We start from the raw sequence: 17,931 nt of genomic DNA on the forward strand, positions 1-17,931 counted from the left end.
TGAACATTCATCCTTCAGGTCCTCTCCCCAACCTTCTTTTCAACCAGAAGAACAAAATTGTGTTCCTTGGCCCTTTGTCTTATATCATGGCTGAAGGGGAGTTTGAACCTCTAGGAACATTCCCTGTCATTTCCTTCTGGCTTTCTACCTCACAATCTCTAGTCCCTTTCCTTCTATTGGAGGGGAGGAGTTCGAGCTGTGTGTTGATTTCCAAGCTGTCCTGTCTCCACGCGCCATTTCTAAGTTTGAGGTATGAGTAGGTGTCCCCTCCTTTATATAGATGCTGCTGGCATAGGCTTTGCAGTTTGTCCTTTGTTTGATTTGGTGAAAAGGATGATTCTAAAACCTCAAAGTACTTGGCCATCTTTTTCTGAAAGCCCAGGGCTTAGAGTGTACTAGAGTATGTTGTTTTTGACCATGCTACAGTACAGAAGAACCAAGCACTGACTCTGTGTAATATTTAGAGCTTTACGTACATTGCCTCATTTATTTCTCTCAACACCCCCGAGAGGCATAGAGGTCTACTTTTAGCTCACTTTTACAGGCTTTGAAAGGTTAAGAAACTTCTCCTAGCTTACACAATGAGCAAGCAGCAGAATTTCATATTCTCATTTATAAAATGAAGGGTTTAGATTAGATATGGTTTCCTTTCCAGCTCTGTGGTTGTTTGAATCTATGATTTCAGCTGAACTCCAGAGGATAGGCAGTATTTGAATAAGAATTAGTATACACCGAGCACTTACACACGACAGGGTTTTAAGCACATTGCTTGGATTATCTAATTTACTCTTCACAACACCCAATGAGGTAGGTACTATTATCATTCCATTTTACAGATGAGGAAACATGGGCACAGGGACGTTAATAGCTAGAACATGACAGTGCTAGGAATTGAACCCAGCTGACTTACTCTAAAGCCTTTGAACTTAACCACTACACATCTTTCCTCTGAAGGGGTTAATGGGTGACTAGGTAACAAGGATAAGAATTCAAATAGGAAAAAAATTAAGTATTATGAAATATTTGCATTTGTAGTGTTACTGATGGGTTCAGTGGAAAACTGTGGGTTCATTTATCTTTGTACCCACAACATCTAACACACTACTGGCACACAGAAAGCAACTAATAAACATTTAATAAATGAATATAGCAATCTCCTTTACTTTCTGCATTCTCCAACATTGCTTACTTATTTTAGCTTTTGCTACTCGTAATATACACCACCACCCCCAATATTAGCCAGTGGAGCCCTGGTGGCTCAGTGATTAAGAGCTATGGCTGCTAACCAAAAGGTCGGCAGTTCAAATCCACCAGCCACTCCTTGGAAATCCTATGGGACAGTTCTACTCTGTCCCATAGGGTCACTATGAGTCGGAATCGACTTGATGACAACAGGTTTTATATTATTCAATAAACTTACTTGCATAGTTATTCCATTTTTTAAAAAATCAAAAGAACTAATAGTAAAATGTCCTTATATGTGAAGACCAGAGGGGATTTTCCAGCACTGAATGGTTCCCCAAGAAAATAAAGCAGTTCCACCTTCTCCGGCGCCCTCTAGTGCTTTGTAGCCTCAACTTAAAGTTCTGATGCTTCCAAGCGTTGTGAGGGATGTGAAACTGAAATTGAAATTTAGTTTTGTGCATTGGTCAAGCACACATTCAAGAGTTGAGAAAATATAAAGGAGAATCGGATTTATTTTCTGCATTGTAAACACACACACGCATTCACCCTTACAGACCAAACTTCTGTTTTCTCGCTCTGCATGTTACTCTAACCAGAGCTCATGTCAGGAATTGTAAAATAACCTGTTACCTGTGTTTTCCCAGTCTTCACAAGCCTATAATTTCCCTTGTCAGCTTGAATTTCCTTCGGCTATTACTCGTAGATATTCACACAACCCCCTGTAAATACATGTGTATGTTTTTTGGAAGTGTGTCTCACATGTGTTATTTGGCAAAACTTCTTTCATTGATCTCTCTCTCTCTGCCTTCCTGAGGCCAAGGCTCTGAATTTCCTGAGAGGTTAAAGCTGCAGGAAGTTAGTTCCCTTTGGGAGAAGAAAGCATACTCTTTCACCTCCTCTTTATTCAGAGGGGCTCTCCAAGCAGTGCTGCTTCTTCCCCAATGTCTTCTTTACTGAAAGAGTGTTTCAGTTTTTCAAGTCCCCCCTGCTCACCACAGGACTCTTACATGCACCCATTGGAAAGTAATACAGGTCAGGAGGTAAATGCAAGTGACAAATACCACATTGTCTTTGAATCACCCTCCTTTCTAATGACTAAATCTCTTTTTTTGGTTTGAACTTGCGTGCCTGGATTCTTCTTTTCTGAGTGCATTTTCTCCCAAGAAGCTCTTTAGACTACTGCAAGTAGACTTTGGATGGAAGGCTATCCTGCAGCTGGATAAATAGGTTTGGATATTTCAGAGTCTTAGTTAGACTTAAGCAGGAACTTTCATTCTATTTCCCTGAAATGGAATAATTAATGATGATATAAAAATTATTAATAATAGCGGTTGATTCTCTCAAAGCTAGTGTCTCTTCTCTCTGAACTTCAGTTTTCTTACCTGCAAAACGAGGATTATAGTATTACTTACTTCATAGGAGATTTACGAAAATTGAAAGGTTGTATGTAAAGCACTCAGCATTGTATTTAGCACATTCAGTGGTTAGTATGCCTGGGCAGGGAGACCAGTTATACCGATGAGCAGGGGCAGATTAACCAGTAAGCAAGGTAGGAACGGGTTTACTTGTGTTTATTTACTAATCTGTAGTACAAACCCATGAGAAATATAGTGAGAGCTGGAATTACACCAGTGGCAGCGGCCATTAAAAATAAAGAGCATGAGAGAAATATTTGAAGGCAGATAGAACGACGGGAATCTGGAATGTGGAAACGGAAGGAGAGAAGAGTCAAAGGGCACAGGCGGATTTCTGACTTGAGAAAGGAAGGGTGAAAGATGTGTGTGTGTTTATATAGTGACCCCAAGGGAGCCAAAGGGCTGGTTTTGTTTTGTTCCGGTTTGGGGTGGTGAGGTTCCGTTTTTTTGATGGAGTGAGTTTAGAAGAAGACGGCCAACACACAATTGAAAATCGAGGTCTGGGGTGTCAGGGAAGATGGAAGTCTGGGGAAGTGCACTGGCTGAAGCCTTGGATGTGGGTGAGTTCAGCCCAGGTAGTGTGTTAAGAAGATTGCCGGGGAGAGGACCCTAGAGCTTCCCAACGTTTAGGAAGAGACCTTAGCGCTGGATACCTAGCCAGGCGGCTGTTCTTACGCCCGCTTCGCGGCGCCGCAGCCTCTGCCCGGCCCCGCCTCCCTGCGCGGGGGGAGGCAGCACGCGACGAAGTCACCCGCAAGACTAGGCCAGGTGGGCGCGGGCGTCACTGCCTCCCGCCCCTCGGCAGACCGGAGGAGGGGCGCCTGCCGGCTGGGGCGAGAGGCGAGAAGCCGCAGAGAAGGCGGGCTGCCCAGATGCCCGGCGGCGCGGGGCTGATTGCCGCGGCTGTGACGGCTCTGGTGGCCGCCTTGCTTCTGCTGCGGCAGGAGGATTCGGGGTCGGGGGCTGGCTCCAGGGAACCGCCTCCCCGACTCTTGTGGGCGGAGGAGGTGGGTCCTGATGAGCCGAACCCGGAGGCTTCGTGGGGTAAGGGGCCTCGTGGATCCTTCTATTTATGACACCTGGGCACGCCTTCCTGTCCTGGCCCCTTCTAATGTGTGGGTTGGCTCAGGTGCGGAGGATCGCCACGGCGCCTGCCCCGCCCGCGGTGACTCGGCACTTTCTCCTGGTACCGGACTGGAGAATAACAATGTCTTCCTCCCAAACAGGTCAACAACCCTTGTTCCCGGGGTGAGGACGGGCCGTCCTTTAACAACCCGTCGATGGCAGAGACGCTACCTAACCTTCAGGAAGACTTCAGGATGCAGAATAAGTCTGTCTTTATTCTGGGGGCCAGCGGGGAAACCGGCAAAGTGCTCGTAAAAGAAATACTGGAGCAAAGCCTGTTTTCCAAAGTCACGCTCATTGGCCGGAGGAAGCTCACCTTTGAGGAGGAAGCTTATAAAAATGTGGTGAGTGTTTGAGCTGGGACCCCAAGTGATTCTGCGGGGGAACGTATTTCATGTGTAAAGGCCAGTGGTGGAGGTACCCGCAGGTGGTCAGAATTTGTGCAGGATTGGTCTATGAGAGCCCTGACTGGAAGCTGGAGTTCCAGATGTAGGCCCAGGTCTGCCTCATCACATCACCATGTGGCCTTGTTTGAAGCCCTTCTCCCTGTCTAGACCCTTATAAAGGGGGCCTAGGCAGTATGGGGGCTGGCTAGACACAAAAGAGCACTGTTTTCAGGGCCATACAGTCTTGATTCTACAAACAGTTCTATAACCTTAGGCAATTTGCTCAACCGCTTTGTTTTGTTTACTTGCCCACTCCACACTAATGTTGTCTGTGAATCTGAAATTGCAGATGTGGGAAAGGCCTGTGACAGTGAAAGGTGGAGTTATTCACTTAAAAGAATTTGCCTTGCCGTACTTCCCAGGACTTCTGTCTGTAACAGGAATATTTTCCTCATTGTAAATTATGCTTTCATGGTTAAGCAGATGATACACCAGACTTTGATCTGGTGATTAAAAAAAAAATTGAGTTGACTCCAATTCATGGAGATCCCATGTGTGTCAAAGTGCAACTGTGCTCCATAGGGTTTTAAATGGATTTTTTCTAATAAGTAAATTGTCAGGCCTTTCTTCCAAGGTACCTCTGGGTGGACTCAAACGTCCAATTTTTCTGTTAGCAGCTGAGTCTGAGCTTCATGTAGATAGATTCCTTTCTCCCTTTAAACTGTTATCTGTGAACTGCAGCAAATTAAACAATATGGTGCGATCCTGAGACATTGTAACTACTGAACTTGGTCCCACAGGTTTCAGAGGAGGAACATTCCAAAAAACAAATGGTCATGCAAAAAGATGTTTTGTAATTCCTGCAGTTCCATGTGCATGTCATTTTGCATATATGTCTTTGGCCTATCAGGATTTGCCTGTTGAGTAGATAATTTGTCTTTTTCATAGTCTAGCTTCATGGGTCATGTCAGATACTCCTGATAATTAGAAAGTGAAACTGAGTCCCATGCGTTGAGAGTTAAGTTTTGGTGGCATATCTTTTGACTGGGCACTTTGTGAAAAGCTGTTTTTCTTCAGCATTGTGTACAGTGCCAGGAAATTGTGTACAGAGCTGATGGTAGAGAAGGAAAGCAACATTTTATTTGAACTCCTGGGTGATAGGAACCTTTCATAAATTTTCTTCTTCAATTCTCCCAAAAAACTTACAAGGTTAGGTGAAGGTTTCTAAATTTCAACGTGCATGAAAATCTGTTAAAAGTGCAAATTCTGATTCAGAAGTATTCAGGTGGGACCAGGGGATATCAAGCACCCCCTGGTTGATTCTAATGCAGGTGATCCATGGATTGGCCTGAAGGAAAAGTTATCATCCACAGTTTTATAACTGCAAAAACTGAGGCATATGATAAAAGACTTTGCCATGATTACATGGCTAGTAAGTTGCAGGGCCAAGATTTGAACCTAAGTGTTTGACATTCCAAACACCATCCCTTTCCCCCACATTATACCATATTGGCTTCTTCCTGATAAGATACAGAAAAGTTTTTTATTTTTCCAGAGAGAAATTTATACTTAAACTTACTTTAGAAATCTAGATCACCCCTAGTTCAGTTATTTGTATCATGGGCCTATAAGTGCATTGTTGATTTTTAATTCAGGTTTAATTGCTTCTTAGTGGGAGAAAGTGAGATTGCAAAATTTGATGTTAAGTGGATAGACCTGTCAGCATTTTCAGATTCACGGACATTGGTGTGGAGTGGGCAGGTAAATGAAAAAAAGTGGTTGAGTGAATTGTTCAAGGTTATAGGTCTCTGTAACCTTGATGTGAAATGGACTGGTATTGGCCATTTTGAATCCGACAATCATATGGTCTACTATGTCAGGAGTGACAAATTGAAGGGAAATGGCATCACATTCACTGTCAAAAAGAACATGTCAAGCAAGACCCATCCTGAAGTACAATGCTGTCAGTGATAGGATAGTATACACATGCCTACAAGGAAGACCAGTTAATGTGACTATTATTCAAATTTACACATCAACCAACAATGCCAAAGATAAAGAAATTGAAGATTTTTACCAGCTTCTGCAGTCTAAAATTGATCAACTATACAATCAAGATGCATTGATAATTACTGGTGATTGGAATGGGAAACAGTCGGAAACGATGAAGAAAGGTCGGTATTTGGAAAATATGGACTTGGTAATAAAAAAGATGCTGGAGATTGCATGATAGAACTTTGCAAGACCAATGATTTATTCATTGCAAATACCTTTTTTAAACAACATAAAGCATGACTATACACATGGACCTTGGCAGGTAGAATACACAGGAATCAAATCGACTACATCTGTGGAAAGAGATGATGGAAAAGCTCAATATCAGTCAGAACAAGGCCAGGGGCCAACTGTGGAACAGACCATCAACTGCTTATATGCAAGTTGAAGCTGAAGAAAAAACAAGTCCATGAGAGCCAAAATATGACCTTGAGGATATCCCACCTGAATTTAGAGACCATCTCAGGAATAGATTTGACACATTGAACACTAATGACCAAAGACCAGATGAGTTACGGGATGACATCAAGGATATCATACATGAAGGAAGGAAAAGTTCATTAAAAAGACAAAAGAAAACAAAAACCGAAATGGATGTCAGAAGAGACTCTGAAACTTGCTCTTGAACGTAGAGTAGCTAAAGCAAAAGGAAAAATGATGAAGTGAAAGAGCTGAACAGAAGATTTCAAAGGGCAGCTCAAGACGACAAAGTAAAGTATTAATGAAATGTGCAAAGACCTGGAGTTAGAAAACCAAAAGGGAAGAACATGCTCGGCATTTCTCAAGCTGAAAGACCTGAAGAAAAAATTTATCCTCGAGTTGCAATACTAAAGGATCCTATAGCCAAAATATTAAACAATGCAGGAAGCATCAAAAGAAGATAGAATGAATACACAGAGTAACTGTACCAAAAAGAATTGGTTGATGTTCAACCGTTTCAGGAGGTAGCATATGCTCAACAACCGGTGGTACTGAAGGAAGAAGTCCAGGCTGCACTGAAGGCATGAGTGAAAAACAAGGCTCCAGAAACTGATGGAATACCAATTGAGATGTTTCAACAAACGACTGAAGTGCCAGAAGCGCTCACTCATCGGTGCCAAGAAATTTGGAAGGCAGCTACTGGCCAACCAACTGGAAGAGATCCATATTTATGTCTGTTCCAAAGAAAGGTGTTCCAACAGAATGCGGAAATTATCAAACAATATCATTAATATCACACGCAAGTAAAATTTTGCTGAAGATCATTCAGAAACATTTGTAGCAGTACATCTACAGGGAACCGCTGGAAGTTCAAGCCAGACTTAGAAGAGGACGTAGAATGAGGGATATCGTTGCTGATGTCAGATGGATCTTGGCTGAAAGCAGACAGTACCAGAAAGACATCTACCTGTGTTGTATTGACTATGCAAAGGCATTAGACTATGTGGATCATGACAAATTATGGATAACATTGCGAAGAATGGGAATTCCAGAGCACTTGATTGTGCTCATGCAGAACCTGTACATATACCAAGAGGCAGGAACAAGGGGATAGTGCATGGTTTAAAGTCAGGAAAGGTGTGCATCAGGGTTGTATCGTTTTACCATACTTAATTCAATCTGTATGTTGAGCATATAATCCGAGAAGCTGGACTATATGAAGAAGAAAGTGGTATCAGGATTGGAGGAAGACTCACTAAACAACCTGTGATACGCAGATGACACAACCTTGCTTGCTGAAAGTGAAGAGAACTTGAAGTACTTGCTGATGAAGATCAAAGACTGTACACCCTTCAGTATGGATTATACCTCAACATAAATAAAACAAAAATTCTAACAACTGAACCAATAAGCAACTTCATGATAAACGGAGAAAATATTGAAGCTGTCAAGGATTTCATTTTACTTAGATCTACAGTCAACACCCATGGAAGTAGCTGTCAAGGATTTCATTTTACTTAGATCTACAGTCAACACCCATGGAAGTAGCAGTCAAGAAATCAAACGATGTTGAGTGCACTGAGCAAATCTGCTGCAGAAGACCTCTTTCAAGTTTTAAAAAGCACAAAGATGTTACTTTGTGCACTAAGGTGCGCCCGACCCAAGCCATGGTATTTTCAGTTGATTCATATGCATGCGAAAGCTGGACAGTAAATAAGGAAGACTGAAGAAGAATTGATGCCTTTCAAGTATGGTGTTGGTGAAGAATATTGACTATACCGTGGACTCCCAGAAGAACAAACGCATCTGTTTCGTAAAAAGTACAGCCAGAATGCTCCTTAGAAGCAAGGATGGTGAGGCCTATCTCACGTACTTTGGACATGTAATCAGGAAGGATCAGTCCTTGGAAAAGGACATCATGCTTGGAAAGTAGAGGGTCAGTGAAAAAGAGGAAGACCCTCAACGAGATGGATTGACATAATGGCTGCAACAGTTGGCTTAAAGATAGCAATGACTGTGAGGGTGGTGTGAATCGGGCAGGGTTTTGTTGTACATAGGGTTGCTATGAGTCGGAACTGGCTCAGCGGCACCTAACAACTACAACAACAGGACTATTTCTGGAATCAAGATTGTATGGCCCAGATTATGGCTTTGTAATTTATTCTTTAAACCTAGAGTGATGTTTTGTCTATCTTTTAATAACATTAAGTTATATACAACTATCTCCTTGTTGTCTAGAACCAAGAAGTGGTGGACTTTGAAAAGTTGGATGACTATGCGTCTGCCTTCCAAGGTCACGATGTTGGATTCTGTTGCCTGGGCACTACCAAAAAAAAAGCCGGGGCGGTAAGGAAGAAACCCTTTTTTCTTCTTGCTGACCAGTAATGTCAACGATTCCTTTCTTGCTTACTCTTTTTCTGTGTGCCTGCTGCAGTGCTTACTTGTAAATAAGTTCTTATTGTTTAAAATTCCATGTGCTGCCCTAACCTTACTGTACTTTGAATAGTACTGAAAAGTTTGTTGTCTTTCCTTCAAGGAAATCCTTGAGTTCAGGCCTGAGGGCTGGAGACATCGTTAAGTATATATACAGTCTTCTTCTTGCAAATACTGCTGTCACTGTATCCTCTGACTAAGACAAACCATTACCACCACCACCATTTGCCATCAAGCCAATTCCGACTCATGGTGACCCCATATGCGTCAGAGTATAACTGTACTACATATAGTCTTCAACGGCTGATTTTTTGGAAGTAGATTGCCAGGCCTTTTTTCAGAGGTGCCTTTGGGTGGACTTGAACCACCAGCTTTTCAGCTAACCTTTTGCACCACCTAGGGACTCCTAAGGCAAACCATTACATCTGAGCAAAAGCAACTGGCTCGTGCTGTTAGCAGTAAGCTCTTTTTTTCCCCATTTATAAATATTTTAAACCTGAATTGTTCTCCCTCACTTGAGTGATTTGCTTCAACCTATTTTCATGCCAAGCTTTAAACTTCTGGGATAGAACATCAGACCACAGAGGCATGATTCAGCCAGCCTCCAGCAATGACTCAGCCTCCAGCGATGATTCAGCCTGTAGTGACGCAGAACTGTTCTAACCCACATTTTATTTTCTTTTTAATGATGTTCTAAAGTGAGTCGGCCCCTGTCCCAAAGTCATAGTTTGCTACATAGTTAGAAGTCATCATTTACTACGTAGATCCTCGGCAAGCATTAATATATCTTATTTATACCTTCACTATAGTTTATCCCTTTGGCAGAATTTACTTGCTGGAGCTGAACATATCTATTAAATATGCAGGATCACGATTTGGCCGTGGGGGCTCACCAGTAGTTTATAAACCAGGGCCGTGCATCATAATCATTAGGGAGCACATGGTTGAGAACTACTTGTTTATACCAACCAAAGAGTCAGGCTAAGATATATTTCCCTGGGCCTCCTTATCCGTTCCTGGTGATCCAAAGAAGTCCATTTATGCTTTCAGTAGGGATGCATTTCCAAATCCTCTGTAGTTCTGCATGCCTACGCTGGAACACAGCTGGGCTTTGAGCTCTGTGCTGGGGAGTGTAGATTATCGAGAAGTTTGCCTCTCCCAGAAACTGGCACATAACCTCTCCTAGAAAAGGACATTTTCCTGCTCAGCAGCTAGTGCAGTCTTTTTCTGTCCCAGGCACACAATGGTATGCCCTCCAAAAGCACACAGACTTTTGTGCTAATACACTGCAGGTTCACTGTCGCAGGTGCCAACCTGATTTGTGTGGTGACTCAGCAAAATAAAAATTCTGCATTAGGCATAGAGCAGTTGATTTCCTGACATAAGGCCAATCACATTATGGAGCGCTCCAGGGGAAGGTCCGAATTGCTTTGTTCCATTTAAATTGTGTAATGCAATTTTAATCAGGAATTGGGTGTCTTCACTATCCAGAATATTGTTTTCAGAATATATTTTTAAAATGGGGATGGTTCCCCACCCCTTAGGCTACTCAACACCCTTTTGTTCTCCTTCAAAATCAGTTTGAAAGATAAAAAGTAATAAGTAAAGGAATAGACTGGTAAGCCAAATATAATCTCAGAAATGAAAACCAAACCAACTCATTGCCACTGAGTTGGTTCCAACTCATGGTGACCCCATGTGTTACAGAGTAGAATTGAGCTCCATAGGGTTTTCTTGGCTGTAATCTTTACGGAAGCTGATCACCAAGCCTTTCTTCCACGGCACCACTGGTTGGGTTCGAACTGCCAGCTATCCCATTAGTAGCTGTGTGCAAACCGTTTGGGGCTTAAATGGCTTAAGAGATTAGCAACAGAAAGTAACCTGACTTTTCCTCCATAAAAAGTTTTTTTTTTTTTTTTTTTTTAATCTGAAACTAATTTAGGTTGGGTGCAGTATAAAGTTTGGAGGTTGTGATCACTTTAGGCAATTTTGAAGAGATGACAATTCATGAGTGAATAGGTAACAATAGTTATATGAAAGGGCATTATGGATTTCCAAGGTCACCCCAGCTAGTATTGTGGGTCGGCAGCCCTCTGTGTAGAAAAGAGTTCAGCAGGTGGTTGGTTCATCAGAGGGGTACTACAAAACCAGCGGCAAGCCTAGTGTCATTCTGTACCTGTTTTATATCTGAAACATCCCACATTTTTGCCTTAGCAGTCTGAGTTTCCAGTAGAGAAACTTCAAGGAATTCAGGGTTTCTGTCTCAGTGTTGAAATCTTTTGAGCAGCCAGCTTATTTCCCTATGATCTTAATGTACCCAGATTTCTGCTGAAACTGGTGCTACAGAGCGGTTCGTTGGCTTTCTTCAGTTCCTTTAGCAGTAGCTGGTTAGATGATGCTTATCTTTCTGTTTACATTCACAGACCACAGTTGTCTAATCAATGCAGCAGTTCCTTGACTTGCCCCTTATCCAGATCTCTCAGAATCTCTGAGGTTGGAATCTGTATTTTTAGCAGAATCCTTAGGAGATCTGATGCAGCCAACACTGCTCTTTTTGGATCTGCTTTCAGGAAGCACTGAGATGTCTTAGCCCTCCTCACCTGCTGGTTTTCCAGATACTGTAGCCCCAGATGGTTCTCACCTTGCTTTAGTGAGTGACTTGAGTGCAAGTGAGGGTTGAAGTGCCCTTTCCTAACCAGATCTACACTGACCCTGAGTGAAAAGCACAAACTCACAGATGCCACTAAGAATACTGCACTCCCCCTATTTGTATTAAGAGAGGGATCTGGTTAGTGAGTTTGAGGTGATTTGATGTGGTTTCACCTCTTTATTTGTCTCCTGCCTATTAGGAGAAGGCCCTAGCAGTCCAGGTTCTTGGATTCCATTAAGTTAACAATGTTAGTAATGTGATTAATGCACCACTGTAACATTTATTATACATCATTAGAATCTCATGGCTTCTGATTCTGATGATGTACTCTTCCAATCCGGGGGTGGGGTTTGCAAACTATGGCCCGTGAGCCAAAGACAGTTCCACTGCTTGTTTTTTAGGGCCTACAAGCTAAGAATGTTTTTGTATTTTTAAATGTTTTCTTAAAAATCAAAAGACAAATATTTCATGACACATGAAAATATAAGAAATTCAAATTCGTGTCCATAAATAAAGCTTTTTTATGTATTAAATATAAAACAGCCATGCTCATTATTTTATGTATTATCTCTGACTGATTTTTTGCTATAATGGGAGAGATGAGTACTTGCAATAAAAGCTTATGGCCTGCAAAGCTGAAAGTACAGTGTGATCCTTTTCAGGAAATCTTTGCCAACCCCTGTTCTAATCCCTACTGTTTATTTGATGTCTAGAAGGGGCCTTGTGAACTGGAAAGGTCCTGGCTAGTTTGAGAGACCTAGATCATAAGCCCTGTTTGGATACCAGGTAGCTGTGGGACCTTGGGTACTCTGGTTAGCTTCTGTGGGTCACTGCTTCCTTGTCTATACTGAGAGAGAGGTGCCACCGAGGGCCCTTCCAACTGCAGAATTCTTTGACTCTATGAAATATAAAGAATACCTCAAATGGAAACATTTAATGAGAATGTTGAGATTGACCCAGGAATCCTCAGTATCCATTTGATTTTATTTTTCTATCCAGAGCTCTTTCTCTAACCCAAATCAAGCTCCTGCCACTGTACATTAAATGCAACAGAGATGCCCTGCAGGACACAAACAAGTAGGGTCTCAGATGATACCATTTATTGTTCGTCAGCATCTCTGTTTTCTGGACTAATTTATAGGGTTGAATTGAAAAAGGAGTGGAAGAGAATTTGAAGCAGAAATATGGCTAAAACTCATGCTGTTGAGTCGATTCCAACTCTGAGCAACCCTACAGGACAGAGTAGAACTGCCCCATAGGGTTTCCAAGGAGCGGCTGGTAGATTCCAACTGCAAACCTTTTGGTTAGCAGCCAAATTCTTAACCACTGTGCCACCAGGGCTGCTTACCACATAGTTAGGAAAACTAAATACTTTTTTCTGAAAAATGTGTTTCCTGAATATGGGATAGTTTGTTTGTTGGTTTTATTGTTTATTAATAAGGTTTTAAAGATAGCTCCCTTCTATCTATAAATGGAATCTTCTTCACTCCAAAGAAAATCGGTGTGTTGATTATCTCTGAGTCAGTCATCAGGACCCACATTTAAGTTTGATTTCTGAGTCCTTGAAAGCTGTTGACCCATTCGCTTTTGAGTTTCATTCACCAGCTAAAAGGCCAAGCATCAGGGTGGGGGAAGTGAAATTTGAAATTTAGTGGGCTTGGAAATACACAGATTTATAATCAGCTTGAGGGCTCAGAGGATTTGTGAAATCGTTTTGGATTAACAGCCATTGATTGCTAATAAAACAATATTTAGCTTTGTCCAGAGAACAGCAATGGAGAAAGGTATGGGCACCTTGTCAACAGGGCCCATTGAGCAGGGATGATGGGCTAAGTGTGGGGGTCTCTGCAGCAGCGTGGGTGCTCGTCCTTCAAGGAGCGGTTGTCAGTTGTTAGCAAGGCCAGTGAAAGGAAGGACGCCAGCGTCTGATGGCTGGGGTGGTATTGATGTGCCTTAGCTGACTAATCAGATTGAAAAAGTCCCATGGTATTTATGTCACTTTAATTTTCATCAAACAATTGGAGACGACAGCACTCTATTACGGAGAGGTGGATCCAGAACTAAAGCCAAATAAATTAGAGTCTCAGTTTAATCAAATTATCCGTTTACTGGCCCTGGATTAAGTGAGAGAGACAGCGTCGGTCTAGAGAGTTGCGATTGGCTGAATCTTTCCCTTTTTTTTAAAAAAAGAAGCTGATGAAAGAAAAAGCATTTTCACGGAGACAACAATGATAATCCTTCCAAGCAATAGTGCTAAAAATTTTTTTAAAAGAATTTATTTCACTAGTTTACAATGTAATTTTATTATAGATGATGAATCTCTTATTAAGAGTCTTGGTGAATTGGAGTGAAGGGAAGAAATAGAAGTGGAAGAAAAACCTTCAGTGTTTTAGAATTTTCCTACAAAGTTTTGGATTATTTTTCCTGGCAAACTTTCAGCATACATAAAATCTCAGTTTGGAGAATGGTTCTGAGGAGAATCACTCCTCTCTGTCAGGATGTGCTGAATATTAAAATTGGTTTGCTTCACACTGATTTTAAAAAGGAACAGCAGTGTGTAAGGCAGGTTGGTGAGTCAGATGTTTAGGACTGCATTTCAGAGTATGTAACACAATAGCACTGAATGTGGGTGTAATGAGCACAGCTTGACCAAAGTAAACAATGCCACTAAGAAGTGCACAAGAGAAGAGAATGTATGTACTAAAGAATATGACATATATAATTTGGCAGCAACATCAATAATAACCAAAAAACAAATGCATGGTCACATATCTATGTATAGGCACACGTGTGTATGGGTAGGTATAGGTGTGTACATATGGGTACACAGATAGAAGTATCTGTATGTACAGATATGTGTGTGCACACATAAATATTCACAGAATACAGTTACAGATACTTCTCAGACATAACCAACACCTTGTGAGATTACTTTTCTGGGTTTGAAGGCTTAGGAGTTTAGTCTCATGGGACAACTCAGTCAGTTAACATAATACAGTTCACAAAGTTTATGTTCTGCATCCTAGTGAGGTGAGTAGTGTCTGTGGTCTTAAAAGCTTGTGAGAAGCCATCTAAGATACAACTGTTGGTCTCTACTCATCAGGAGCAAAAGAGAAAGAAGGAAAACAAAGGCACAAAGGAGAACCTAGTCAACAGCTCAAATAGTCTACACGAACCATGGCCTCATCTACCCTGAAACCAGAAGAACTACTGCCCGGCTACCACTACAGGCCATTCTGATCAGGGCCACACTAAATGGGCCATGACAAAATGGGAGAAAAACACGGAACATAACTCAAATTATTAAAAAGTACAGATTTATTGGACCAGTTGAGACTAAAGGACTTCCTGAGACTACCGCCCTGAGATACTCTTTAAACCTTGAACCAAAACTATCCCCTGAGGTCACAAAATAACAGATTGGCACACAAAATAAAGGATATTACCTGTAAGTATGATGCTTCATTAAAAAACCATCTAACTACAAAGAGATACCATCTCACCCCAACGATAATGGCACTAATCAAAAAATAAAAATAAAAAATACAGAAAATAACAAATGCTGGCAAGGTTGTGGGGAGATTGGAACTCTTATACACTGCTGGTGGGAATGTAAAATGATCTAACCACTATGGAAAACAGTATGGTGCTTCCTTAAAAAGCTAGAAATAGAAATACCATATGATCCAGCAATCTCACTCCTAGATATATACCCTAAAGAAATAAGAACCGTGACACAAATAGATATATGCACACCCATCTTCATTGCCACATTATTCACAATAGTAAAAAGATGGAAACAACCTAAGTGCCCATCAACAAATGAATGGATAAACTGTGGTACATACACACAAGGGAATACTACGCAATGATAAAGAATAATGAATCCACGAAACGTCTCACAACATGGATGAATTTGGAGAACATTATGCTGAGTGAAATAAGTCAATCACAAAAGGATAAATACTGTATGAGACCACTATTATTAAAAAAAAAAACAAGGTTTACACACAGAAAGAAAAATTCTTTCATGGTTACAAGGGATGGGAGGGGAAGGGAGGGAAAATTACTAACTAGATAAAAGACATGTTGATATTGATGAAGGGAAAGGCAATACACAATAGGGAGGAAGTCAGCACAGCATGACCAAGGCAAGAGGAAGATACCAAGAGAATGCAAGAATAAAGGACAACTGCGATAATTACTGTAACAGACAAACTTGTAACAATAGTTTAACAAACAGTGATCTCCAAATGGATACATAGGTAGATAGATATGCTAAAGAGGTGTGGGAGGGTGTAAGGGAATACACCCACCTGCAGATATACGTTTGGTTGTGGATATTTCTACATACGTAGTTGTAGGTGCTGCATGTATATTAATACAGACAACAAAGCACACAAGGGGCACAGTCATGGAAACCTCTTAGACATAACCAAGCACCTTGTGGGACGAAGTTCCTAGGCTCAAAGGTGAAGGACCATAGACTCAGGGGACATCTACATCAGCTGGCACAACATAGTTCCTAAAGACAATGTTCTACATCCTACTTTAGTGAGTAGCATCTGGGGTCTTAAAAGCTTGCAAGTGGCCATCTTGTTTGTTGTTAGGTGCTATCGAGTTGGTTCCAACTCATAGCAACCCTGTGCGCAACAGAATGAAACACTGCCCGGTCCTGTGCCGTCCTTACAACCCTTGCTGTGTTTGAGCCCATTGTTGCAGCCACTGTGTCAACCCATCTCATCGAGGGTCTTCTTCTTTTTCAGTGACCCTCCACCTTACCAAGCATGATGTCCTTCTCCAGGGACTGGTCCCTCCTGATAACATGTCCTAAGTACGTGAGAGGAAGTCTCACCATTCTCACGTCCAAGGAGCCCTCTAAGAGCAGCCATCTAAGATACAACTATTGGTTTCTTCCCATCCAGAGCAAAGGAGAGTGAAGAAAACTAAAGACTCAAGGGAGCAGTTAGTCCAAAGTACTAACGGACCATATGAATCACAGCCTACATGACTCCAACACCAGAAGAACTAGCTAGTGCCCAGCTACCACTACCAACTGCTCTGACTGGGATCACAACAGAGGGTCCTGAACAGAGCAGGAGAAAAATATAGAACAAAAAATCATATTCACAAAAGAGACCAGACATACTGGTCTGACAGAGACTAGAGGAACCCCTCAGACTGTGGCCCTAAGACATCCTTCTAACCTGGAACTGGAGCCATTCCCAGATGCCACCTTTCAGCCAAATAGACAAGCCTATAAAATAAACAATAACACCCAAGAGGAACGTGTTCCTTAGAACAATCAGTTATATGAGATTAAAAGGACATATGCCCAAAAGCAAAACTGAGAAAGCAGGAAGGGGTAGAAAATCCAGACGAAATGGGGAACCCAGGGCGGAAATGAGGAGAGTGGTGACACATTGAGGGAAATGCAACCAATGTCATGGAACATTTTATGTATACACTATCAAATGGGAAACTGATTTGCTCTATAAACTTTTACATAAAGCTAAATAAAAAAATTTTTAAAAAAATCATCTAAATGAGACCAAAACGTCAACAGTTACTCTAAAGCAAAGATGAGAAGATAAGGGGTCAGGGAAATTAGAAGTACTGGAAATGGAAAAACTAGAACGTAATTAAAGAGAATGTTGACACATTGTGAAAAATTGTAACTAATATCACTGAACAATTTGTATAGAAATTGTCAAATGGGAACCTAATTTGCTGTGTAAACTCACTGAAAACAGGATAAAAAAAATTTTTTTTAAGTATACAATACAAAAGGAGATGGTGATGACTCATGGGTAAAGAGGTGAGTTTCTATTACATGAAGTAAGGCAGAAAAATAAGACTGCCCTGCAGGTAGTGGATATAGTTAAAAATTCCTTGTGAGTAATGAGAAGGGAGGCTTTTGGGTAATGGCAGAATTCTGTTTCTTGATCTGGGAGCTGGTTACAGAGGCATGTTCAGCATATGAAAATTCATTAAGCTTTTCAATATTTATGATATACTTCAATAAAAAGTTAAAAAAATTACATGGACCTGTTTTAAAATGGAATTCTTTGTTAGTTTCCTATTGCTGCTGTAACAAGTTACCACAAGCTTAGTGGCTTAAAACAACACAAATTTATTATTTTATAGTTCTGTGTCAGTTGGAAGTCTAACATAGGTTTTGATGGACACAAGTCGAGGTGCTGGCAGGGCTGCATTCTCTTCTGGAGGCTATAGCAGAGAACCCATTTCCTTGCCTTTTCCA

The 17,931-nt window shown here is 41.4% G+C and overlaps 1 protein-coding gene across 3 annotated transcripts in view; it reads left to right on the forward strand.

The window, feature by feature from the left end:
- The first annotated feature begins 2,714 nt into the window (after positions 1-2,714).
- HTATIP2 (HIV-1 Tat interactive protein 2) overlaps positions 2,715-17,931 on the forward strand; it is a 22,059-nt gene continuing 6,842 nt past the window's right edge. The window contains exons 1-3 of one of the 3 annotated variants that reach the window (XM_023737776.1): positions 2,715-3,160; positions 3,827-4,069; positions 8,825-8,932. In XM_023737776.1, the coding sequence (XP_023593544.1) occupies positions 3,155-3,160; positions 3,827-4,069; positions 8,825-8,932 (357 nt within the window). In that variant the 5' untranslated portion in view covers positions 2,715-3,154. Of the gene's footprint in view, positions 3,161-3,413; positions 3,645-3,826; positions 4,070-8,824; positions 8,933-17,931 lie in introns of those variants that run through there. The other 2 variants (XM_012557437.2, XM_023737772.1) reach the window with 2 other exon arrangements.

The sequence above is a fragment of the Trichechus manatus genome, unplaced genomic scaffold (assembly GCF_000243295.1).
Source record: "Trichechus manatus latirostris isolate Lorelei unplaced genomic scaffold, TriManLat1.0 scaffold00006, whole genome shotgun sequence".
Taxonomy (NCBI): Eukaryota; Metazoa; Chordata; class Mammalia; order Sirenia; family Trichechidae; genus Trichechus; species Trichechus manatus.